The sequence below is a fragment of the Somniosus microcephalus genome, chromosome 23 (assembly GCF_052327205.1).
Source record: "Somniosus microcephalus isolate GS21.2 chromosome 23, FLI_Smic_1.0, whole genome shotgun sequence".
NCBI lineage: Eukaryota > Metazoa > Chordata > Chondrichthyes > Squaliformes > Somniosidae > Somniosus > Somniosus microcephalus.
In genome coordinates this window covers 71,267,133-71,292,073 of record NC_141009.1, presented here as the reverse complement: position 1 = coordinate 71,292,073, position 24,941 = coordinate 71,267,133, and the positions used below count along the sequence as shown (strand labels likewise).

The following is a 24,941-nucleotide window of genomic DNA, read 5'->3' as shown; positions in this document are numbered from 1 at the left end:
TCCACTGTCCCAGAGTGTGAATGGACAGTGTCTGACCCACTGTCCCAGACTGTGAAAGGACAGTGTGTGACCCACTGTCCCAGAGTGTGAAAGGACAGTGTCTGTCCCACTGTCCCAGAGTGGTAAAGGACAGTGTCTGACCCACTGTCCCAGAGTGTGAGAGGACAGTGTGTGACCCACTGTCCCAGAGTTTGAAAAGGACAGTGTCTGACCCACTATCCCAGAGTGTGAAAGGACAGTGTTTTACCCACTGTCCCAGAGTGTGAAAGGACAGTGTCTGAACCACTGTCCCAGGATTTGCAAGGACAGTTTCTGACCCACTGTCCCAGAGTGTGAAAGGACATCGTGTGATCCACTGTCCCAGAGTGTGAAAGGACAGTGTGTGACCCACTGTCCCAGAGTGTGAAAGAACAGTGTCTGACGCACTGTCCCAGTGTGTGAATGGACAGTGTGTGACCCACTGTCCCAATGTGTGAAAGGACAGTGTCTGACCCACTGTCGCAGAGTGTGAAAGGACAGCGTGTGATCCACTGTCCCAGAGTGTGAAATGACAGTGTGTGGCCCACTGTCCCAGAGTGTGAAAGGAGTGTGTGACCCACTGTCCCAGAGAGTGAAAGGACAGTGTGTGACCCACTGTCCCAGAGAGTGAAAGGACAGTGGGTGACCCACTGTCCCAGAGTGTGAAAGGACAGTGTCTGACCCACTGTCCCAGGATGTGAAAGGACAGTTTCTGACCCACTGGCCCAGGGTGTGAAAGGACAGCGTGTGATCCACTGTCCCAGAGTATGAAAGGACAGTGTGTGACCCACTGTCCCAGAATGTGAAAGGACAGTGTCTGACCCACTGTCCCAGAGTGTGAAAGGACAGTGTCTGACCCACTGTCCCAGAGTGTGAAAGGACAGTGTCTAATCCACTGTCCCAGAGTGTGAAAGGACAGTGTCTGACCCACTGTCCCAGAGTGTGAAAGGACAGTGCCTGACCCACTGTCCCAGCGTGTGAAAGGACAGTGTCTAATCCACTGTCCCAGAGTGTGAAAGGACAGTGTGTGACCCGCTGTCCCAGAGTGTGAAAGGACAGTGGGTGACCTGCTGTCCCAGAGTGTGAAAGGACAGTGTGTGACCCGCTGTCCCAGAGTGTGAAAGGACAGTGTGTGCCCCGCTGTCCCAGAGTGTGAAAGGACAGTGTCTGACCCACTGTCCCAGAGTGTGAAAGGACAGTGTCTAATCCACTGTCCCAGAGTGTGAAAGGACAGTGTCTGACCCACTGTCCCAGAGTGTGAAAGGACAGTGCCTGACCCACTGTCCCAGCGTGTGAAAGGACAGAGTGTGACCCACTGCCCCATAGTGTGAAGGGACAGTGTGTGACCCACTGTCTCAGAGTGTGAAAGGACAGTATCTGACCCACTGTCCCAGAGTGTGAAAGGACAGTGTGCGACCCACTGTCCCAGAGTGTGAAAGGACAGGGTGTGACCCACTGTCCCAGAGTGTGAAAGGACACTTTGTGACCCATTGTCCCAGAGTGTGAAAGGACAGTGTCTGACCCACTGTCCCAGAGTGTGAAAGGACAGTGTCTAATCCACTGTCCCAGAGTGTGAAAGGACAGTGTCTGACCCACTGTCCCAGAGTGTGAAAGGGCAGGGCCTGACCCACTGTCCCAGTGTCTAAATGGACAGTGTCTGACCCACTGTCCCAGTGTCTAAATGGACAGTGTGTGACCCACTGCCCCAGAGTGTGAAAGGACAGTGTCTGACCCACTGTCCCAGAGTGTGAAAGGACAGCGTGTGATCCACTGTCCCAGAGTGTGAAAGGTCAGTGTCTGAACCACTGTCCCAGAGTGTGAAAGGACAGTGTGTGATCCACTGTCCCAGAGTGTGAAAGGGCAGTCTCTGACCCACTGTCCCAGAGTGTGAAATGACAGTGTCTGACCCAATGTCCCAGAGGGCGAAAGGACAGTGTGTGACCCACTGTCCCAGAGTGTGAAAGGACAGTGTCTGACCCACTGTCCCAGAGTGTGAAAGGAGTGTGTGACCCACTGTCCCAGAGAGTGAAAGGACAGTGTGTGACCCACTGTCCCAGATTTTGAAAGGACAGTGTCTGACCCACTATCCCAGAGTGTGAAAGGACAGTGTGTTACCCACTGTCCCAGAGTGTGAAAGGACAGTGTCTGACCCACTGTCCCAGAGTGTGAAAGGAGTGTGTGTCCCACTGTCCCAGAGACTGAAAGGACAGTGTGTGACCCACTGTCCCAGTGTCTAAATGGACAGTATGTGACCCACTGTCCCAGAGTGTGAAAGGAGTGTGTGACCCACTGTCCCAGAGACTGAAAGGACGGTGTCTGACCCACTGTCCCAGTGTCTAAATGGACAGTGTGTGACCCACTGTCCCAATCTGTGAAAGGACAGTGTCTGACCCACTGTCCCAGAGTGTGAAAGGACAGCGTGTGATCCACTGTCCCAGAGTGTGAAAGGACAGTGTGTGAGCCACTGACCCAGAGTGTGAAAGGACAGAGTCTGTCCCACTGTCCCAGAGTTTGAAAAGCACAGTGTGTGACCCACTGCCCCAGAGTGTGAAAGGACAGTGTGTGACCCACTGTCCCAGAGTGTGAAAGGACAGTGTGTGACCCACTGACGCAGAGTGTGAAAGGACACTATCTGACCCACTGTCCTAGAGTGTGAAAGGACAGTGTGTGACCCGCTGACCCAGAGTGTGAAAGGACAGTGTGTGACCCACTGTCCCAGAGTGTGAAAGGACAGTGTGTGACCCGCTGTCCCAGAGTGTGAAAGGACAGTGTGTGCCCCGCTGTCCCAGAGTGTGAAAGGACAGTGTCTGACCTACTGTCCCAGAGTGTGAAAGGACAGAGGCTGTCCCACTGTCCCAGTGTCTAAATGGACAGTGTGTGACCCACTGTCCCAATCTGTGAAAGGACAGTGTCTGACCCACTGTCCCTGAGTGTGAAAGGACAGTGTCTAATCCACTGTCCCAGAGTGTGAATGGACAGTGTCTGACCCACTGTCCCAGACTGTGAAAGGACAGTGTGTGACCCACTGTCCCAGAGTGTGAAAGGACAGTGTCTGTCCCACTGTCCCAGAGTGGTAAAGGACAGTGTCTGACCCACTGTCCCAGAGTGTGAGAGGACAGTGTGTGACCCACTGTCCCAGAGTTTGAAAAGGACAGTGTCTGACCCACTATCCCAGAGTGTGAAAGGACAGTGTTTTACCCACTGTCCCAGAGTGTGAAAGGACAGTGTCTGAACCACTGTCCCAGGATTTGCAAGGACAGTTTCTGACCCACTGTCCCAGAGTGTGAAAGGACATCGTGTGATCCACTGTCCCAGAGTGTGAAAGGACAGTGTGTGACCCACTGTCCCAGAGTGTGAAAGAACAGTGTCTGACGCACTGTCCCAGTGTGTGAATGGACAGTGTGTGACCCACTGTCCCAATGTGTGAAAGGACAGTGTCTGACCCACTGTCGCAGAGTGTGAAAGGACAGCGTGTGATCCACTGTCCCAGAGTGTGAAATGACAGTGTGTGGCCCACTGTCCCAGAGTGTGAAAGGAGTGTGTGACCCACTGTCCCAGAGAGTGAAAGGACAGTGTGTGACCCACTGTCCCAGAGAGTGAAAGGACAGTGGGTGACCCACTGTCCCAGAGTGTGAAAGGACAGTGTCTGACCCACTGTCCCAGGATGTGAAAGGACAGTTTCTGACCCACTGGCCCAGGGTGTGAAAGGACAGCGTGTGATCCACTGTCCCAGAGTATGAAAGGACAGTGTGTGACCCACTGTCCCAGAATGTGAAAGGACAGTGTCTGACCCACTGTCCCAGAGTGTGAAAGGACAGTGTGTGAGCCACTGACCCAGAGTGTGAAAGGACAGAGTCTGTCCCACTGTCCAGAGTGTGAAAAGGACAGTGTCTGCCCCACTGTCCCAGAGTGTGAAAGGACAGTGTGTGACCCACTGTCCCAGAGTGTGAATGGACAGTGTGTGACCCACTGTCCCAGAGTGTGAAAGAACAGTGTCTGACGCACTGTCCCAGTGTGTGAATGGACAGTGTGTCACCCACTGTCCCAATGTGTGAAAGGACAGTGTCTGACCCACTGTCGCAGAGTGTGAAAGGACAGCGTGTGATCCACTGTCCCAGAGTGTGAAAGGACAGTGTGTGACCCACTGTCCCAGAGTGTGAAAGGACAGTGTGTGACCCACTGTCCCAGAGTGTGAAAGGACAGTATGTGACCCACGGTCCCAGAGTGTGAAAGGACAGTGTGTGACCCGCTGTCCCAGAGTGTGAAAGGACAGTGTGTGACCCACTGTCCCAGAGTGTGAAAGGACAGTGTGTGACCCGCTGTCCCAGAGTGTGAAAGGACAGTGTGTGACCCACTGTCCCAGAGTGTGAAAGGACAGTGTCTGATCCACTGTCCCAGAATGTGAAAGGACAGTGTCTGATCCACTGCCCCAGAGTGTGAAAGGACAGTGTCTGACCCACTGTCCCAGAGTGTGAAAGGACAGAGTCTGTCCCACTGTCCCAGAGTGTGAAAAGGGCAATGTCTGACCCACTGTCCCAGAGTGAGAAAGGACAGTGTGTGACCCACTGTCCCAGAGTGTAAAATGACAGTGTGTGACCCACTGTCCCAGACTGTGAATAGACAGTGTCTGACCCACTGTCCCAGAGTGTGAAAGGACAGTGTCTGACCCACTGTCCCAGAGTGTGAAAGGAGTGTGTGACCCACTGTCCCAGAGAGTGAAAGGGCAGTCAGTGTGTGACCCACTGTCCCAGAGAGTGAAAGGACAGTGTGTGACCCACTGTCCCAGAGTGTGAAAGGACAGTGTCTGACCCACTGTCCCAGAGTGTGAAAGGACAGTGTGTGACGCACTGTCCCAGAGTGTAAAAGGAAAGTGTGTGACCCACTGTCCCAGTGTGTGAATGGAGAGTGTAAGACCCACTGTCCCAGAGTTTGAAAAGGACAGTGTCTGACCCACTATCCCAGAGTGTGAAAGGACAGTGTATTACCCACTGTCCCAGAGTGTGAAAGGACAGTGCCTGAACCACTGTCCCAGAGTGTGAAAGGGCAGTGTCTGACCCACTGTCCCAGAGTGTGAAATGACAGAGTCTGACCCAATGTCCCAGAGGGCGAAAGGACAGTGTGTGACCCACTGTCCCAGAGTGTGAAAGGACAGTGTCTGACCCACTGTCCCAGAGTGTGAAAGGACAGTGTGTTACCCACTGTCCCAGAGTGTGAAAGGACAGTGTCTGACCCACTGTCCCAGAGTGTGAAAGGACAGTGTCTGACCCACTGTCTCAGAGTGTGAAAGGAGTGTGTGACCCACTGTCCCAGAGAGTGAAAGGACAGTGTGTGACCCACTGTCCCAGAGAGTGAAAGGACAGTGTGTGACCCACTGTCCCAGAGTGTGAAAGGACAGTGTCTGACCCACTGTCCCAGGATGTGAAAGGACAGTGTCTGACCCACTGTCCCAGAGTGTGAAAGGACAGCGTGTGATCCACTGTCCCAGAGTGTGAAAGGACAGTGTGTGAGCCACTGACCCAGAGTGTGAAAGGACAGAGTCTGTCCCACTGTCCCAGAGTGTGAAAAGAACAGTGTGTGACCCACTGCCCCAGAGTGTGAAAGGACAGTGTGTGACCCACTGCCCCAGAGTGTGAAAGGACAGTGTGTGACCCACTGTCCCAGAGTGTGAAAAGACAGTATGTGACCCACTGTCCCAGAGTGTGAAAGGACAGTGTGTGACCCGCTGTCCCAGAATGTGAAAGGACAGTGTGTGACCCACTGTCCCAGAGTGTGAAAGGACAGTGTGTGACCCGCTGTCCCAGAGTGTGAAAGGACAGTGTGTGACCCACTGTCCCAGAGTGTGAGAGGACAGTGTGTGACCCACTGTCCCAGAGTGTGAAAGGAGTGTGAGACCCACTGTCCCAGAGAGTGAAAGGACAGTGTGTGACCCACTGTCCCAGAGAGTGAAAGGACAGTGTGTGACCCACTGTCCCAGAGTGTGAAAGGACAGTGTCTGACCCACTGTCCCAGGATGTGAAAGGAAAGTGTCTGACCCACTGTCCCAGAGTGTGAAAGGACAGCGTGTGATCCACTGTCCCAGAGTATGAAAGGACAGTGTGTGACCCACTGTCCCAGAATGTGAAAGGACAGTGTCTGACCCACTGTCCCAGAGTGTGAAAGGACAGTGTGTGAGCCACTGACCCAGAGTGTGAAAGGACAGAGTCTGTCCCACTGTCCCAGAGTGTGAAAAGGACAGTGTCTGCCCCACTGTCCCAGAGTGTGAAAGGACAGTGTGTGACCCACTGTCCCAGAGTGTGAATGTACAGTGTGTGACCCACTGTCCCAGAGTGTGAAAGAACAGTGTCTGACGCACTGTCCCAGTGTGTGAATGGACAGTGTGTCACCCACTGTCCCAATGTGTGAAAGGACAGTGTCTGACCCACTGTCGCAGAGTGTGAAAGGACAGCGTGTGATCCACTGTCCCAGAGTGTGAAAGGACAGTGGTGTGACCCACTGTCCCAGAGTGTGAAAGGACAGTGTGTGACACACTCTCCCAGAGTGTGAAAGGACAGTGTGTGACCCACTGTCCCAGAGTGTGAAAGGACGGTGTGTGACCCACTGTCCCAGAGTGTGAAAGGACAGTGTGTGACCCACTGTCCCAGAGTGTGAAAGGACAGTGTGTGACCCACTGTCCCAGAGTGTGAAAGGACAGTGTCTGAACCACTGTCCCAGAATGTGAAAGGACAGTGTCTGATCCACTGTCCCAGAGTGTGAAAGGACAGTGTCTGACCCACTGTCCCAGAGTGTGAAAGGACAGAGTCTGTCCCACTGCCCCAGAGTGTGAAAAGGGCAATGTCTGACCCACTGTCCCAGAGTGAGAAAGGACAGTGTGTGACCCACTGTCCCAGAGTGTAAAACGACAGTGTGTGACCCACTGTCCCAGACTGTGAATAGACAGTGTCTGACCCACTGTCCCAGAGTGTGAAAGGACAGTGTCTGACCCAGTGTCCCAGAGTGTGAAAGGAGTGTGTGACCCACTGTCCCAGAGAGTGAAAGGACAGTGTGTGACCCACTGTCCCAGAGTGTGAAAGGACAGTGTCTGACCCACTGTCCCAGAGTGTGAAAGGACAGTGTGTGACGCACTGTCCTAGAGTGTAAAAGGAAAGTGTGTGACCCACTGTCCCAGTGTGTGAATGGAGAGTGTGTGACCCACTGTCCCAGAGTTTGAAAAGGGCAGTGTCTGACCCACTATCCCAGAGTGTGAAAGGACAGTGTCTGAACCACTGTCCCAGAGTGTGGAAGGGCAGTGTCTGACCCACTGTCCCAGAGTGTGAAATGACAGTGTCTCACCCAATGTCCCAGAGGGCAAAAGGACAGTGTGTGACCCACTGTCCCAGAGTGTGAAAGGACAGTGTCTGACCCACTGTCCCAGAGTGTGAAAGGAGTGTGTGACCCACTGTCCCAGAGAGTGAAAGGACAGTGTGTGACCCACTGTCCCAGAGTTTGAAAAGGACAGTGTCTGACCCACTATCCCAGAGTGTGAAAGGAGTGTGTGACCCACTGTCCCAGAGAGTGAAAGGACAGTGTCTGACCCACTGTCCCAAAGAGTGAAAGGACAGTGTCTGACCCACTATCCCAGAGTGTGAAAGGACAGTGTGTGACCCACTGTCCCAGAGTTTGAAAAGGACAGTGTCTGACCCACTATCCCAGAGTGTGAAAGGACAGTGTGTTACCCACTGTCCCAGAGAGTGAAAGGACAGTGTGTGACCCACTGTCCCAGAGAGTGAAAGGACGGTGTCTGACCCACTGTCCCAGTGTCTAAATGGAAAGTGTGTGACCCACTGTCCCAATCTGTGAAAGGACAGTGTCTGACCCACTGTCCCAGAGTGTGAAAGGACAGCATGTGATCCACTCTCCCAGAGTGTGAAAGGACAGTGTGTGAGCCACTGACCCAGAGTGTGAAAGGACAGAGTCTGTCCCACTGTCCCAGAGTGTGAGAGGACAGTGTGTGACCCACTGTCCCAGAGTGAGAAAGGACAGTGTGTGACCCACTGCCCCAGAGTGTGAAAGGACAGTGTGTGACCCACTGTCCCAGAGTGTGAAAGGACAGTGTGTGACCCGCTGTCCCAGAGTGTGAAAGGACAGTGGGTGACCTGCTGTCCCAGAGTGTGAAAGGACAGTGTGTGACCCGCTGTCCCAGAGTGTGAAAGGACAGTGTGTGCCCCGCTGTCCCAGAGTGTGAAAGGACAGTGTCTGACCCACTGTCCCAGAGTGTGAAAGGACAGTGTCTAATCCACTGTCCCAGAGTGTGAAAGGACAGTGTCTGACCCACTGTCCCAGAGTGTGAAAGGACAGTGCCTGACCCACTGTCCCAGCGTGTGAAAGGACAGAGTGTGACCCACTGCCCCATAGTGTGAAGGGACAGTGTGTGACCCACTGTCTCAGAGTGTGAAAGGACAGTATCTGACCCACTGTCCCAGAGTGTGAAAGGACAGTGTGTGACCCACTGTCCCAGAGTGTGAAAGGACACTTTGTGACCCATTGTCCCAGAGTGTGAAAGGACAGTGTCTGACCCACTGTCCCAGAGTGTGAAAGGACAGTGTCTAATCCACTGTCCCAGAGTGTGAAAGGACAGTGTCTGACCCACTGTCCCAGAGTGTGAAAGGGCAGGGCCTGACCCACTGTCCCAGTGTCTAAATGGACAGTGTCTGACCCACTGTCCCAGTGTCTAAATGGACAGTGTGTGACCCACTGCCCCAGAGTGTGAAAGGACAGTGTCTGACCCACTGTCCCAGAGTGTGAAAGGACAGCGTGTGATCCACTGTCCCAGAGTGTGAAAGGTCAGTGTCTGAACCACTGTCCCAGAGTGTGAAAGGACAGTGTGTGATCCACTGTCCCAGAGTGTGAAAGGGCAGTCTCTGACCCACTGTCCCAGAGTGTGAAATGACAGTGTCTGACCCAATGTCCCAGAGGGCGAAAGGACAGTTTGTGACCCACTGTCCCAGAGTGTGAAAGGACAGTGTCTGACCCACTGTCCCAGAGTGTGAAAGGAGTGTGTGACCCACTGTCCCAGAGAGTGAAAGGACAGTGTGTGACCCACTGTCCCAGATTTTGAAAGGACAGTGTCTGACCCACTATCCCAGAGTGTGAAAGGACAGTGTGTTACCCACTGTCCCAGAGTGTGAAAGGACAGTGTCTGACCCACTGTCCCAGAGTGTGAAAGGACAGTGTCTGACCCACTGTCCCAGAGTGTGAAAGGAGTGTGTGACCCACTGTCCCAGAGACTGAAAGGACAGTGTGTGACCCACTGTCCCAGTGTCTAAATGGACAGTATGTGACCCACTGTCCCAGAGTGTGAAAGGAGTGTGTGACCCACTGTCCCAGAGACTGAAAGGACGGTGTCTGACCCACTGTCCCAGTGTCTAAATGGACAGTGTGTGACCCACTGTCCCAATCTGTGAAAGGACAGTGTCTGACCCACTGTCCCAGAGTGTGAAAGGACAGCGTGTGATCCACTGTCCCAGAGTGTGAAAGGACAGTGTGTGAGCCACTGACCCAGAGTGTGAAAGGACAGAGTCTGTCCCACTGTCCCAGAGTTTCAAAAGCACAGTGTGTGACCCACTGCCCCAGAGTGTGAAAGGACAGTGTGTGACCCACTGTCCCAGAGTGTGAAAGGACAGTGTGTGACCCACTGACGCAGAGTGTGAAAGGACACTATCTGACCCACTGTCCTAGAGTGTGAAAGGACAGTGTGTTACCCGCTGTCCCAGAGTGTGAAAGGACAGTGTGTGACCCACTGTCCCAGAGTGTGAAAGGACAGTGTGTGACCCGCTGTCCCAGAGTGTGAAAGGACAGTGTGTGCCCCGCTGTCCCAGAGTGTGAAAGGACAGTGTCTGACCTACTGTCCCAGAGTGTGAAAGGACAGAGGCTGTCCCACTGTCCCAGTGTCTAAATGGACAGTGTGTGACCCACTGTCCCAATCTGTGAAAGGACAGTGTCTGACCCACTGTCCCTGAGTGTGAAAGGACAGTGTCTAATCCACTGTCCCAGAGTGTGAATGGACAGTGTCTGACCCACTGTCCCAGACTGTGAAAGGACAGTGTGTGACCCACTGTCCCAGAGTGTGAAAGGACAGTGTCTGTCCCACTGTCCCAGAGTGGTAAAGGACAGTGTCTGACCCACTGTCCCAGAGTGTGAGAGGACAGTGTGTGACCCACTGTCCCAGAGTTTGAAAAGGACAGTGTCTGACCCACTATCCCAGAGTGTGAAAGGACAGTGTTTTACCCACTGTCCCAGAGTGTGAAAGGACAGTGTCTGAACCACTGTCCCAGGATTTGCAAGGACAGTGTCTGACCCACTGTCCCAGAGTGTGAAAGGACATCGTGTGATCCACTGTCCCAGAGTGTGAAAGGACAGTGTGTGACCCACTGTCCCAGAGTGTGAAAGAACAGTGTCTGACGCACTGTCCCAGTGTGTGAATGGACAGTGTGTGACCCACTGTCCCAATGTGTGAAAGGACAGTGTCTGACCCACTGTCGCAGAGTGTGAAAGGACAGCGTGTGATCCACTGTCCCAGAGTGTGAAATGACAGTGTGTGGCCCACTGTCCCAGAGTGTGAAAGGAGTGTGTGACCCACTGTCCCAGAGAGTGAAAGGACAGTGTGTGACCCACTGTCCCAGAGAGTGAAAGGACAGTGGGTGACCCACTGTCCCAGAGTGTGAAAGGACAGTGTCTGACCCACTGTCCCAGGATGTGAAAGGACAGTTTCTGACCCACTGGCCCAGGGTGTGAAAGGACAGCGTGTGATCCACTGTCCCAGAGTATGAAAGGACAGTGTGTGACCCACTGTCCCAGAATGTGAAAGGACAGTGTCTGACCCACTGTCCCAGAGTGTGAAAGGACAGTGTGTGAGCCACTGACCCAGAGTGTGAAAGGACAGAGTCTGTCCCACTGTCCAGAGTGTGAAAAGGACAGTGTCTGCCCCACTGTCCCAGAGTGTGAAAGGACAGTGTGTGACCCACTGTCCCAGAGTGTGAATGGACAGTGTGTGACCCACTGTCCCAGAGTGTGAAAGAACAGTGTCTGACGCACTGTCCCAGTGTGTGAATGGACAGTGTGTCACCCACTGTCCCAATGTGTGAAAGGACAGTGTCTGACCCACTGTCGCAGAGTGTGAAAGGACAGCGTGTGATCCACTATCCCAGAGTGTGAAAGGACAGTGTGTGACCCACTGTCCCAGAGTGTGAAAGGACAGTGTGTGACCCACTGTCCCAGAGTGTGAAAGGACAGTATGTGACCCACGGTCCCAGAGTGTGAAAGGACAGTGTGTGACCCGCTGTCCCAGAGTGTGAAAGGACAGTGTGTGACCCACTGTCCCAGAGTGTGAAAGGACAGTGTGTGACCCGCTGTCCCAGAGTGTGAAAGGACAGTGTGTGACCCACTGTCCCAGAGTGTGAAAGGACAGTGTCTGATCCACTGTCCCAGAATGTGAAAGGACAGTGTCTGATCCACTGCCCCAGAGTGTGAAAGGACAGTGTCTGACCCACTGTCCCAGAGTGTGAAAGGACAGAGTCTGTCCCACTGTCCCAGAGTGTGAAAAGGGCAATGTCTGACCCACTGTCCCAGAGTGAGAAAGGACAGTGTGTGACCCACTGTCCCAGAGTGTAAAATGACAGTGTGTGACCCACTGTCCCAGACTGTGAATAGACAGTGTCTGACCCACTGTCCCAGAGTGTGAAAGGACAGTGTCTGACCCACTGTCCCAGAGTGTGAAAGGAGTGTGTGACCCACTGTCCCAGAGAGTGAAAGGGCAGTGTGTGACCCACTGTCCCAGAGAGTGAAAGGACAGTGTGTGACCCACTGTCCCAGAGTGTGAAAGGACAGTGTCTGACCCACTGTCCCAGAGTGTGAAAGGACAGTGTGTGACGCACTGTCCCAGAGTGTAAAAGGAAAGTGTGTGACCCACTGTCCCAGTGTGTGAATGGAGAGTGTAAGACCCACTGTCCCAGAGTTTGAAAAGGACAGTGTCTGACCCACTATGCCAGAGTGTGAAAGGACAGTGTATTACCCACTGTCCCAGAGTGTGAAAGGACAGTGCCTGAACCACTGTCCCAGAGTGTGAAAGGGCAGTGTCTGACCCACTGTCCCAGAGTGTGAAATGACAGTGTCTGACCCAATGTCCCAGGGGGCGAAAGGACAGTGTGTGACCCACTGTCCCAGAGTGTGAAAGGACAGTGTCTGACCCACTGTCCCAGAGTGTGAAAGGACAGTGTGTTACCCACTGTCCCAGAGTGTGAAAGGACAGTGTCTGACCCACTGTCCCAGAGGGTGAAAGGACAGTGTCTGACCCACTGTCTCAGAGTGTGAAAGGAGTGTGTGACCCACTTTCCCAGAGAGTGAAAGGACAGTGTGTGACCCACTGTCCCAGAGAGTGAAAGGACAGTGTGTGACCCACTGTCCCAGAGTGTGAAAGGACAGTGTCTGACCCACTGTCACAGGATGTGAAAGGACAGTGTCTGACCCACTGTCCCAGAGTGTGAAAGGACAGCGTGTGATCCACTGTCCCAGAGTGTGAAAGGACAGAGTCTGTCCCACTGTCCCAGAGTGTGAAAAGAACAGTGTGTGACCCACTGCCCCAGAGTGTGAAAGGACAGTGTGTGACCCACTGTCCCAGAGTGTGAAAGGACAGTGTGTGACCCACTGTCCCAGAGTGTGAAAAGACAGTATGTGACCCACTGTCCCAGAGTGTGAAAGGACAGTGTGTGACCCGCTGTCCCAGAGTGTGAAAGGACAGTGTGTGACCCACTGTCCCAGAGTGTGAAAGGACAGTGTGTGACCCGCTGTCCCAGAGTGTGAAAGGACAGTGTGTGACCCACTGTCCCAGAGTGTGAGAGGACAGTGTGTGACCCACTGTCCCAGAGTGTGAAAGGAGTGTGTGACCCACTGTCCCAGAGAGTGAAAGGACAGTGTGTGACCCACTGTCCCAGAGAGTGAAAGGACAGTGTGTGACCCACTGTCCCAGAGTGTGAAAGGACAGTGTCTGACCCACTGTCCCAGGATGTGAAAGGACAGTGTCTGACCCACTGTCCCAGAGTGTGAAAGGACAGCGTGTGATCCACTGTCCCAGAGTATGAAAGGACAGTGTGTGACCCACTGTCCCAGAATGTGAAAGGACAGTGTCTGACCCACTGTACCAGAGTGTGAATGGACAGTGTGTGACCCACTGTCCCAGAGTGTGAAAGAACAGTGTCTGACCCACTGTCCCAGAGTGTGGAAGGACAGTGTGTGAGCCACTGACCCAGAGTGTGAAAGGACAGAGTCTGTCCCACTGTCCCAGAGTGTGAAAAGGACAGTGTCTGCCCCACTGTCCCAGAGTGTGAAAGGACAGTGTGTGACCCACTGTCCCAGAGTGTGAATGTACAGTGTGTGACCCACTGTCCCAGAGTGTGAAAGAACAGTGTCTGACGCACTGTCCCAGTGCGTGAATGGACAGTGTGTCACCCACTGTCCCAATGTGTGAAAGGACAGTGTCTGACCCACTGTCGCAGAGTGTGAAAGGACAGCGTGTGATCCACTGTCCCAGAGTGTGAAAGGACAGTGTGTGACCCACTGTCCCAGAGTGTGAAAGGACAGTGTGTGACACACTCTCCCAGAGTGTGAAAGGACAGTGTGTGACCCACTGTCCCAGAGTGTGAAAGGACGGTGTGTGACCCACTGTCCCAGAGTGTGAAAGGACAGTGTGTGACCCACTGTCCCAGAGTGTGAAAGGACAGTATGTGACCCACTGTCCCAGAGTGTGAAAGGACAGTGTGTGACCCGCTGTCCCAGAGTGTGAAAGGACAGTGTGTGACCCACTGTCCCAGAGTGTGAAAGGACAGTGTGTGACCCGCTGTCCCAGAGTGTGAAAGGACAGTGTGTGACCCACTGTCCCAGAGTGTGAAAGGACAGTGTCTGAACCACTGTCCCAGAATGTGAAAGGACAGTGTCTGATCCACTGTCCCAGAGTGTGAAAGGACAGTGTCTGACCCACTGTCCCAGAGTGTGAAAGGACAGAGTCTGTCCCACTGCCCCAGAGTGTGAAAAGGGCAATGTCTGACCCACTGTCCCAGAGTGAGAAAGGACAGTGTGTGACCCACTGTCCCAGAGTGTAAAACGACAGTGTGTGACCCACTGTCCCAGACTGTGAATAGACAGTGTCTGACCCACTGTCCCAGAGTGTGAAAGGACAGTGTCTGACCCACTGTCCCAGAGTGTGAAAGGAGTGTGTGACCCACTGTCCCAGAGAGTGAAAGGACAGTGTGTGACCCACTGTCCCAGAGTGTGAAAGGACAGTGTCTGACCCACTGTCCCAGAGTGTGAAAGGACAGTGTGTGACGCACTGTCCCAGAGTGTAAAAGGAAAGTGTGTGACCCACTGTCCCAGTGTGTGAATGGAGAGTGTGTGACCCACTGTCCCAGAGTTTGAAAAGGGCAGTGTCTGACCCACTATCCCAGAGTGTGAAAGGACAGTGTCTGAACCACTGTCCCAGAGTGTGGAAGGGCAGTGTCTGACCCACTGTCCCAGAGTGTGAAATGACAGTGTCTGACCCAATGTCCCAGAGGGCAAAAGGACAGTGTGTGACCCACTGTCCCAGAGTGTGAAAGGACAGTGTCTGACCCACTGTCCCAGAGTGTGAAAGGAGTGTGTGACCCACTGTCCCAGAGAGTGAAAGGACAGTGTGTGACCCACTGTCCCAGAGTTTGAAAAGGACAGTGTCTGACCCACTATCCCAGAGTGTGAAAGGAGTGTGTGACCCACTGTCCCAGAGAGTGAAAGGACAGTGTCTGACCCACTGTCCCAGAGAGTGAAAGGACAGTGTCTGACCCACTATCCCAGAGTGTGAAAGGACAGTGTGTTACCCACTGTCCCAGAGTGTGAAAGGACAGTGTCTGACCCACTGTCTCAGAGTGTGAAAGGACAGTGTGTTACCCACTGTCCCAGAGAGTGAAAGGACAGTGTGTGACCCACTGTCCCAGAGTTTGAAAAGGACAGTGTCTGACCCACTATCCCAGAGTGTGAAAGGACAGTGTGTTACCCACTGTCCCAGAGAGTGAAAGGACAGTGTGTGACCCACTGTCCCAGAGAGTGAAAGGACGGTGTCTGAACCACTGTCCCAGTGTCTAAATGGAAAGTGTGTGACCCACTGTCCCAATCTGTGAAAGGACAGTGTCTGACCCACTGTCCCAGAGTGTGAAAGGACAGCGTGTGATCCACTCTCCCAGAGTGTGAAAGGACAGTGTGTGAGCCACTGACACAGAGTGTGAAAGGACAGAGTCTGTCCCACTGTCCCAGAGTGTGAGAGGACAGTGCCTGACCCACTGTCCCAGCGTGTGAAAGGACAGAGTGTGACCCACTGCCCCATAGTGTGAAGGGACAGTGTGTGACCCACTGTCTCAGAGTGTGAAAGGACAGTATCTGACCCACTGTCCCAGAGTGTGAAAGGACAGTGTCTGACCCACTGTCCCAGAGTGTGAAAGGACAGTGTCTAATCCACTGTCCCAGAGTGTGAAAGGACAGTGTCTGACCCACTGTCCCAGAGTGTGAAAGGACAGTGCCTGACCCACTGTCCCAGCGTGTGAAAGGACAGAGTGTGACCCACTGCCCCATAGTGTGAAGGGACAGTGTGTGACCCACTGTCTCAGAGTGTGAAAGGACAGTATCTGACCCACTGTTCCAGAGTGTGAAAGGACAGTGTGCGACCCACTGTCCCAGAGTGTGAAAGGACAGGGTGTGACCCACTGTCCCAGAGTGTGAAAGGACACTTTGTGACCCATTGTCCCAGAGTGTGAAAGGACAGTGTCTGACCCACTGTCCCAGAGTGTGAAAGGACAGTGTCTAATCCACTGTCCCAGAGTGTGAAAGGACAGTGTCTGACCCACTGTCCCAGAGTGTGAAAGGACAGGGCCTGACCCACTGTCCCAGTGTCTAAATGGACAGTGTCTGACCCACTGTCCCAGTGTCTAAATGGACAGTGTGTGACCCACTGCCCCAGAGTGTGAAAGGACAGTGTCTGACCCACTGTCCCACAGTGTGAAAGGACAGCGTGTGATCCACTGTCCCAGAGTGTGAAAGGACAGTGTCTGACCCAATGTCCCAGAGGGCGAAAGGACAGTGTGTGACCCACTGTCCCAGAGTGTGAAAGGACAGTGTCTGACCCACTGTCCCAGAGTGTGAAAGGAGTGTGTGACCCACTGTCCCAGAGAGTGAAAGGACAGTGTGTGACCCACTGTCCCAGAGTTTGAAAAGGACAGTGTCTGACCCACTATCCCAGAGTGTGAAAGGACAGTGTGTTACCCACTGTCCCAGAGTGTGAAAGGACAGTGTCTGACCCACTGTCCCAGAGTGTGAAAGGACAGTGTCTGACCCACTGTCCCAGAGTGTGAAAGGAGTGTGTGACCCACTGTCCCAGAGACTGAAAGGACAGTGTGTGACCCACTGTCTCAGAGAGTGAAAGGACGGTGTCTGACCCACTGTCCCAGTGTCTAAATGGACAGTGTGTGACCCACTGTCCCAATCTGTGAAAGGACAGTGTCTGACCCACTGTCCCAGAGTGTGAAAGGACAGCGTGTGATCCACTGTCCCAGAGTGTGAAAGGACAGTGTGTGAGCCACTGACCCAGAGTGTGAAAGGACAGAGTCTGTCCCACTGTCCCAGAGTGTGAAAAGCACAGTGTGTGACCCACTGCCCCAGATTGTGAAAGGACAGTGTGTGACCCACTGTCCCAGAGTGTGAAAGGACAGTGTGTGACCCACTGACGAAGAGTGTGAAAGGACACTATGTGACCCACTGTCCCAGAGTGTGAAAGGACAGTGTGTGACCCGCTGTCCCAGAGTGTGAAAGGACAGTGTGTGACCCACTGTCCCAGAGTGTGAAAGGACAGTGTGTGACCCGCTGTCCCAGAGTGTGAAAGGACAGTGTGTGCCCCGCTGTCCCAGAGTGTGAAAGGACAGTGTCTGACCCACTGTCCCAGAGTGTGAAAGGACAGTGTCTAATCCACTGTCCCAGACTGTGAAAGGGCAGTGTCTGACCCACTGTCCCAGAGTGTGAAAGGACAGTGCCTGACCCACTGTCCCAGAGTGTGAAAGGACAGGGTGTGACCCACTGTCCCATAGTGTGAAAGGACAGTGTGTGACCCACTGTCTCAGAGTGTGAAAGGACAGTATCTGACCCACTGTCCCAGAGTGTGAAAGGACAGTGTGCGACCCACTGTCCCAGAGTGTGAAAGGACAGGGTGTGACCCACTGTCCCAGAGTGTGAAAGGACACTTTGTGACCCATTGTCCCAGAGTGTGAAAGGACAGTGTGTGACCCAGTGTCCCAGAGTGTGAAAGGACAGTGTGTGACCTACTGTCCCAGAGTGTGCAAGGACAGAGGCTGTCCCACTGTCCCAGTGTCTAAATGGACAGTGTGTGACCCACTGTCCCAATCTGTGAAAGGACAGTGTCTGACCCACTGTCCCAGAGTGTGAAAGGACAGTGTCTGACCCACTGTCCCTGAGTGTGAAAGGACAGTGTCTAATCCACTGTCCCAGAGTGTGAATGGACAGTGTCTGACCCACTGTCCCAGACTGTGAAAGGACAGTGCCTGACCCACTGTCCCAGCGTGTGAAAGGACAGAGTGTGACCCACTGTCCCATAGTGTGAAAGGACAGTGTGTGACCCACTGTCTCAGAGTGTGAAAGGACAGTATCTGACCCACTGTCCCAGAGTGTGAAAGGACAGTGTGCGACCCACTGTCCCAGAGTGTGAAAGGACAGGGTGTGACCCACTGTCCCAGAGTGTGAAAGGACACTTTGTGACCCATTGTCCCAGAGTGTGAAAGGACAGTGTGTGACCCAGTGTCCCAGAGTGTGAAAGGACAGTGTGTGACCCACTGTCCCAGAGTGTGAAAGGACAGAGGCTGACCCACTGTCCCAGAGTGTGAAAGGACAGTGTCTGACCCACTGTCCCAGAGTGAGCAAGGACAGTGTCTGACCCACTGTCCCAGAGTGTGAAATGACAGTGTGTGACCCACTGTCCCAGAGTGTGAGAGGGCAGTGTGTGACCCACTGTCCCAGAGTGTGAAATGACAGTGTGTGACCCACTGTCCCAGAGTGTGAGAGGACAGTGTCTGACCCACTGTCCCAGAGTGTGAAATGACAGTGTGTGACCCACTGTCCCAGAGTGTGAAATGACAGTGTGTGACCCACTGTCCCAGAGTGTGAGAGGACAGTGTGTGACCCACTGTCCCAGAGTGTGAAATGACAGTGTGTGACCCACTGTCCCAGAGTGGGAGAGGACAGTGTGTGACCCACTGTCCCAGAGTGTGAAATGACAGTGTGTGACCCACTGTCCCAGAGTGTGAGAGGACAGTGTGTGACCCAGTGTACCACCCGGCACTTTCTGGTTATAACTTTATAAGTAAAAAAGAGATTGAAATAGATACAATGGAAGAATGTGTAAGTTAAGCGTGAGGGGCCCAGGAGCATATTGTCACCTTCAGAGGTCTCTGTTGTGTGGTCGATGACAGGCCTGTTGGAGATGGTTCCGGGGTCACCGATCTGCCGCTGCCACGTCTGTGTTCCCGTCGATGTGAACTGACAGGCGTTAGCCTCAAAGGAGCACAGCCCCTGAACTTCACACGCTCCTCCCACAACAGCCACATCATCGATGGCAATATCTCCAGAACTGCCTTGCTGAGTCGCTTCAAAGATTAGCTGCAAACGATGGGATCATTAATGTCAGTCTCAGAATGGTCACTATGTGTCAAAGGGTGTAAGCACAATCAGGGCAACTGGATCCCGTGGCCTCCGTGGCACAGACAGACTCAGCATCAGATATAACTGCAGATCAGGTAAGGTGGGAGGCTGAGTTCATCGCAGGGTGGACCTCACCTCATCCCCATCAGTGTGATGGTGTTAGATACACAGCCCCTGGGTGATGGTGTTAGACACACAGTCCCTGGGTGATAGTGTTAGATACACAGTCCCTGGGTGATGGTGTTAGATACACAGTCCCTGGGTGATGGTGTTAGATACACAGTCCCTGGGTGATGGTGTTAGATGCACAGTCCCTGGGTGATAGTGTTAGATACACAGTCCCTGGGTGATGGTGTTACATACACAGTCCCTGGGTGATAGTGTTAGATACACAGTCCCTGGGTGATGGTGTCAGATACACAGTCCCTGGGTGATGGTGTTACATACACAGTCCCTGGGTGATAGTGTTAGATACACAGTCCCTGGGTGAAGGTGTTAGATACACAGTCCCTGGGTGATGGTGTTAGATACACAGTCCCTGGGTGATGGTGTTAGATACACAGTCCCTGGGTGATAGTGTTAGATACACAGTCCCTGGGTGATGGTGTTAGATACACAGTCCCTGGGTGAAGGTGTTAGATACACAGTCCCTGGGTGATAGTGTTAGATACACAGTCCCTGGGTGATAGTGTTAGATACACAGTCCCTGGGTGAAGGTGTTAGATACACAGTCCCTGGGTGATGGTGTTAGATACACAGTCCCTGGGTGATGGTGTTAGATACACAGTCCCTGGGTGATGGTGTTAGATACACAGTCCCTGGGTGATAGTGTTAGATACACAGTCCCTGGGTGATAGTGTTAGATACACAGTCCCTGGGTGATGGTGTTAGATACACAGTCCCTGGGTGATGGTGTTAGATACACAGTCCCTGGGTGATGGTGTTAGATACACAGTCCCTGGGTGAAGGTGTTAGATACACAGTCCCTGGGTGATGGTGCTAGATACACAGTCCCTGGGTGAAGGTGTTAGATACACAGTCCCTGGGTGATAGTGTTAGATACACAGTCCCTGGGTGATGGTGTTAGATATACAGTCCCTGGGTGATAGTGTTAGATGCACAGTCCCTGGGTGATGGTGTTAGATACACAGTCCCTGGGTGATGGTGTTAGATACACAGTCCCTGGGTGATGGTGTTAGATACACAGTGCCTGGGTGATGGTGTTAGATACACAGTCCCTGGGTGATAGTGTTAGATACACAGTCCCTGGGTGATGGTGTTACATACACAGTCCCTGGGTGATGGTATTAGATACACAGTCCCTGGGTGATGGTGTTAGATACACAGTCCCTGGGTGATGGTGTTAGATACACAGTCCCTGGGTGATGGTGTTAGATACACAGTCCCTGGGTGATAGTGTTAGATACACAGTCCCTGGGTGGTGGTGTTAGATACACAGCCCCTGGGTGATGGTGTTAGATACACAGTCCCTGGGTGGTGGTGTTAGATACACAGTCCCTGGGTGATGGTGTTAGATACACAGTCCCTGGGTGATGGTGTAGATACACAGCCCCTGGGTGATGGTGTTAGATACACAGTCCCTGGGTGATGGTGTTAGATACACAGTCCCTGGGTGATGGTGTTAGATACACAGCCCCTGGGTGAAGGTGTTAGATACACAGTCCCTGGGTGATGGTGTTAGATACACAGTCCCTGGGTGATGGTGTTAGATACACAGCCCCTGGGTGATGGTGTTAGATACACAGTCCCTGGGTGGTGGTGTTAGATACACAGTCCCTGGGTGATGGTGTTAGATACACAGTCCCTGGGTGATGGTGGTAGATACACAGCCCCTGGGTGATGGTGTTAGATACACAGTCCTTGGGTGATGGTGTTAGATACACAGTCCCTGGGTGATGGTGGTAGATACACAGTCCCTGGGTGATAGTGTTAGATACACAGTCCCTGGGTGATGGTGTTAGATACACAGTCCCTGGGTGATGGTGTTAGATACACAGCCCCTGGGTGATGGTGTTAGATACACAGTCCCTGGGTGGTGGTGTTAGATACACAGTCCCTGGGTGATGGTGTTAGATACACAGTCCCTGGGTGATGGTGGTAGATACACAGCCCCTGGGTGATGGTGTTAGATACACAGTCCCTGGGTGATGGTGTTAGATGCACAGTCCCTGGGTGATGGTGTTAGATACACAGTCCCTGGGTGATAGTGTTAGATACACAGTCCCTGGGTGATGGTGTTAGATACACAGTCCCTGGGTGATGGTGTTAGATACACAGCCCCTGGGTGATGGTGTTAGATACACAGTCCCTGGGTGATGGTGTTAGATACACAGTCCCTGGGTGATGGTGTTAGATACACAGTCCCTGGGTGATGGTGTTAGATACACAGTCCCTGGGTGATGGTGTTAGATACACAGTCCCTGGGTGATGGTGGTAGATACACAGTCCCTGGGTGATGGTGTTAGATACACAGCCCCTGGGTGATGGTGTTAGATACACAGTCCCTGGGTGGTGGTGTTAGATACACAGTCCCTGGGTGATGGTGTTAGATACACAGTCCCTGGGTGATGGTGTTAGATACACAGTCCCTGGGTGATGGTGTTAGATACACAGCCCCTGGGTGATGGTGTTAGATACACAGTCCCTGGGTGATGGTGGTAGATACACAGTCCCTGGGTGGTGGTGTTAGATACACAGTCCCTGGGTGATGGTGTTAGATACACAGTCCCTGGGTGATGGTGTTAGATACACAGTCCCTGGGTGATGCTGTTAGATACACAGTCCCTGGGTGATGGTGTTAGATACACAGTCCCTGGGTGATGGTGTTAGATACACAGTCCCTGGGTGATGGTGTTAGATACACAGTCCCTGGGTGATGGTGTTAGATACACAGTCCCTGGGTGATGGTGTTAGATACACAGTCTCTGGGTGATGGTGTTAGATACACAGCCCCTGGGTGATGGTGTTAGATACACAGTCCCTGGGTGATGGTGTTAGATACACAGTCCCTGGGTGATGGTGTTAGATACACAGTCCCTGGGTGATGGTGTTAGATACACAGTCCCTGGGTGATGGTGTTAGATACACAGTCCCTGGGTGATGGTGTTGATACACAGTCCCTGGGTGATGGTGTTAGATACACAGTCCCTGGGTGATGGTGTTAGGTACACAGTCCCTGGGTGATGGTGTTAGATACACAGTCCCTGGGTGATAGTGTTAGATACACAGTCCCTGGGTGATGGTGTTAGATACACAGCCCCTGGGTGATGGTGTTAGATACACAGTCCCTGGGTGATGGTGTTAGATACACAGTCCCTGGGTGATGGTGTTAGATACACAGTCCCTGGGTGATGGTGTTAGATACACAGTCCCTGGGTGATGGTGTTAGATACACAGTCCCTGGGTGATGGTGTTAGATACACAGTCCCTGGGTGATGGTGTTAGATACACAGTCCCTGGGTGATGGTGTTAGATACACAGTCCCTGGGTGATAGTGTTAGATACACAGTCCCTGGGTGATGGTGTTAGATACACAGCCCCTGGGTGATGGTGTTAGATACACAGCCCCTGGGTGATAGTGTTAGATACACAGTCTCTGGGTGATGGTGTTAGATACACAGTCCCTGGGTGATGGTGTTAGATACACAGCCCCTGGGTGATGGTGTTAGATACACAGTCCCTGGGTGATGGTGTTAGATACACAGTCCCTGGGTGATGGTGTTAGATACACAGTCCCTGGGTGATAGTGTTAGATACACAGTCCCTGGGTGATGGTGTTAGATACACAGTCCCTGGGTGATGGTGTTAGATACACAGTCCCTGGGTGATAGTGTTAGATACACAGTCCCTGGGTGATGGTGTTGGATACGCAGCCCCTGGGTGATGGTGTTAGATACACAGTCCCTGGGTGATGGTGTTAGATACACAGTCCCTGGGTGATGGTGTTAGATACACAGTCCCTGGGTGAAGGTGTTAGATACACAGTCCCTGGGTGATAGTGTTAGATACACAGTCCCTGGGTGATGGTGTTAGATACACAGTCCCTGGGTGATGGTGTTAGATACACAGTCCCTGGGTGATAGTGTTAGATACACAGTCCCTGGGTGATGGTGTTAGATACACAGTCCCTGGGTGATGGTGTTAGATACACAGTCCCTGGGTGATAGTGTTAGATACACAGTCCCTGGGTGATATTGTTAGATGCACAGTCCCTGGGTGATGGTGTTAGATACACAGTCCCTGGGTGATGGTGTTAGATACACAGTCCCTGGGTGATGGTGTTAGATACACAGTCCCTGGGTGATGCTGTTAGATACACAGTCCCTGGGTGATGGTGTTAGATACACAGTCCCTGGGTGATGGTGTTAGATACACAGTCCCTGGGTGATGGTGTTAGATACACAGCCCCTGGGTGATAGTGTTAGATACACAGTCCCTGGGTGATAGTGTTAGATACACAGTCCCTGGGTGATGGTGTTAGATACACAGTCCCTGGGTGATGGTGTTAGATATACAGTCCCTGGGTGATGGTGTTAGATCCACAGTCCCTGGGTGATGGTGTTAGATACACAGCCCCTGGGTGATGGTGTTAGATACACAGTCCCTGGGTGATGGTGTTAGATACACAATCCCTGGGTGATGGTGTTAGATACACAGTCCCTGGGTGATGGTGTTAGATACACAGCCCCTGGGTGATAGTGTTAGATACACAGTCCCTGGGTGATAGTGTTAGATACACAGTCCCTGGGTGATGGTGTTAGATACACAGTCCCTGGGTGATGGTGTTAGATACACAGTCCCTGGGTGATGGTGTTAGATCCACAGTCCCTGGGTGATGGTGTTAGATACACAGCCCCTGGGTGATGGTGTTAGATACACAGTCCCTGGGTGATGGTGTTAGATACACAATCCCTGGGTGATGGTGTTAGATACACAGTCCCTGGGTGATGGTGTTAGATACACAGTCCCTGGGTGATGGTGTTAGATACACAGTCCCTGGGTGATGGTGTTAGATACACAGTCCCTGGGTGATAGTGTTGGATACACCGTCCCTGGGTGATGGTGTTAGATACACAGTCCCTGGGTGATGGTGTTAGATACACAGTCCCTGGGTGATGGTGTTAGATACACAGTCCCTGGGTGATAGTGTTAGATACACAGTCCCTGGGTGGTGGTGTTAGATACACAGTCCCTGGGTGATGGTGTTAGATACACAGTCCCTGGGTGATAGTGTTAGATACACAGTCCCTGGGTGATGGTGTTAGATACACAGTCCCTGGGTGATGGTGTTAGATACACAGTCCCTGGGTGGTGGTGTTAGATACACAGCCCCTGGGTGGTGGTGTTAGATACACAGTCCCTGGGTGATGGTGTTAGATACACAGTCCCTGGGTGATGGTGTTAGATACACAGTCCCTGGGTGATGGTGTTAGATACACAGTCCCTGGGTGATGGTGTTAGATACACAGTCCCTGGGTGATGGTGTTAGATACACAGTCCCTGGGTGATGGTGTTAGATACACAGTCCCTGGGTGATGGTGTTAGATACACAGTCCCTGGGTGGTGGTGTTAGATACACAGTCCCTGGGTGATGGTGTTAGATACACAGTCCCTGGGTGATGGTGTTAGATACACAGTCCCTGGGTGATGGTGTTAGATACACAGTCCCTGGGTGATGGTGTTAGATACACAGTCCCTGGGTGATGGTGTTAGATACACAGTCCCTGGGTGATGGTGTTAGATACACAGTCCCTGGGTGACGGTGTTAGATACACAGTCCCTGGGTGATAGTGTTGGATACACAGCCCCTGGGTGATGGTGTTAGATACACAGCCCCTGGGTGATAGTGTTAGATACACAGTCCCTTGGTGATAGTGTTAGATACACAGTCCCTGGGTGATGGTGTTAGATACACAGTCCCTGGGTGATAGTGTTAGATACACAGTCCCTGGGTGATGGTGTTAGATACACAGTCCCTGGGTGATGGTGTTAGATACACAGGCCTAGAAATTCAGTTGCGTTCGCCAGCCGTTAGCGCCTTAGGAGGAGTAGATCTCGAGCGCTAGGCACTTAGCGCCCGGGCGCAAACCGATCTGCGCCTACGCCCAACTTCAGTTGACATTTAGCGCTGGCGCAAAGTGTTTGCGCGC

At 52.8% G+C, this 24,941-nt stretch overlaps 1 protein-coding gene across 1 annotated transcript in view; it reads right to left on the bottom strand.

Moving 5' to 3' along the window:
- The window catches only part of mamdc4 (MAM domain containing 4), a 365,757-nt gene that overhangs the window by 156,269 nt on the left and 184,547 nt on the right, over positions 1 to 24,941 (bottom strand). Inside the window, exon 5 of the mRNA XM_085965967.1 lies at positions 18,510 to 18,729. Coding sequence (XP_085822093.1) covers positions 18,510 to 18,729 — 220 coding nt within the window. The remainder of the gene's footprint in view (positions 1 to 18,509; positions 18,730 to 24,941) is intronic.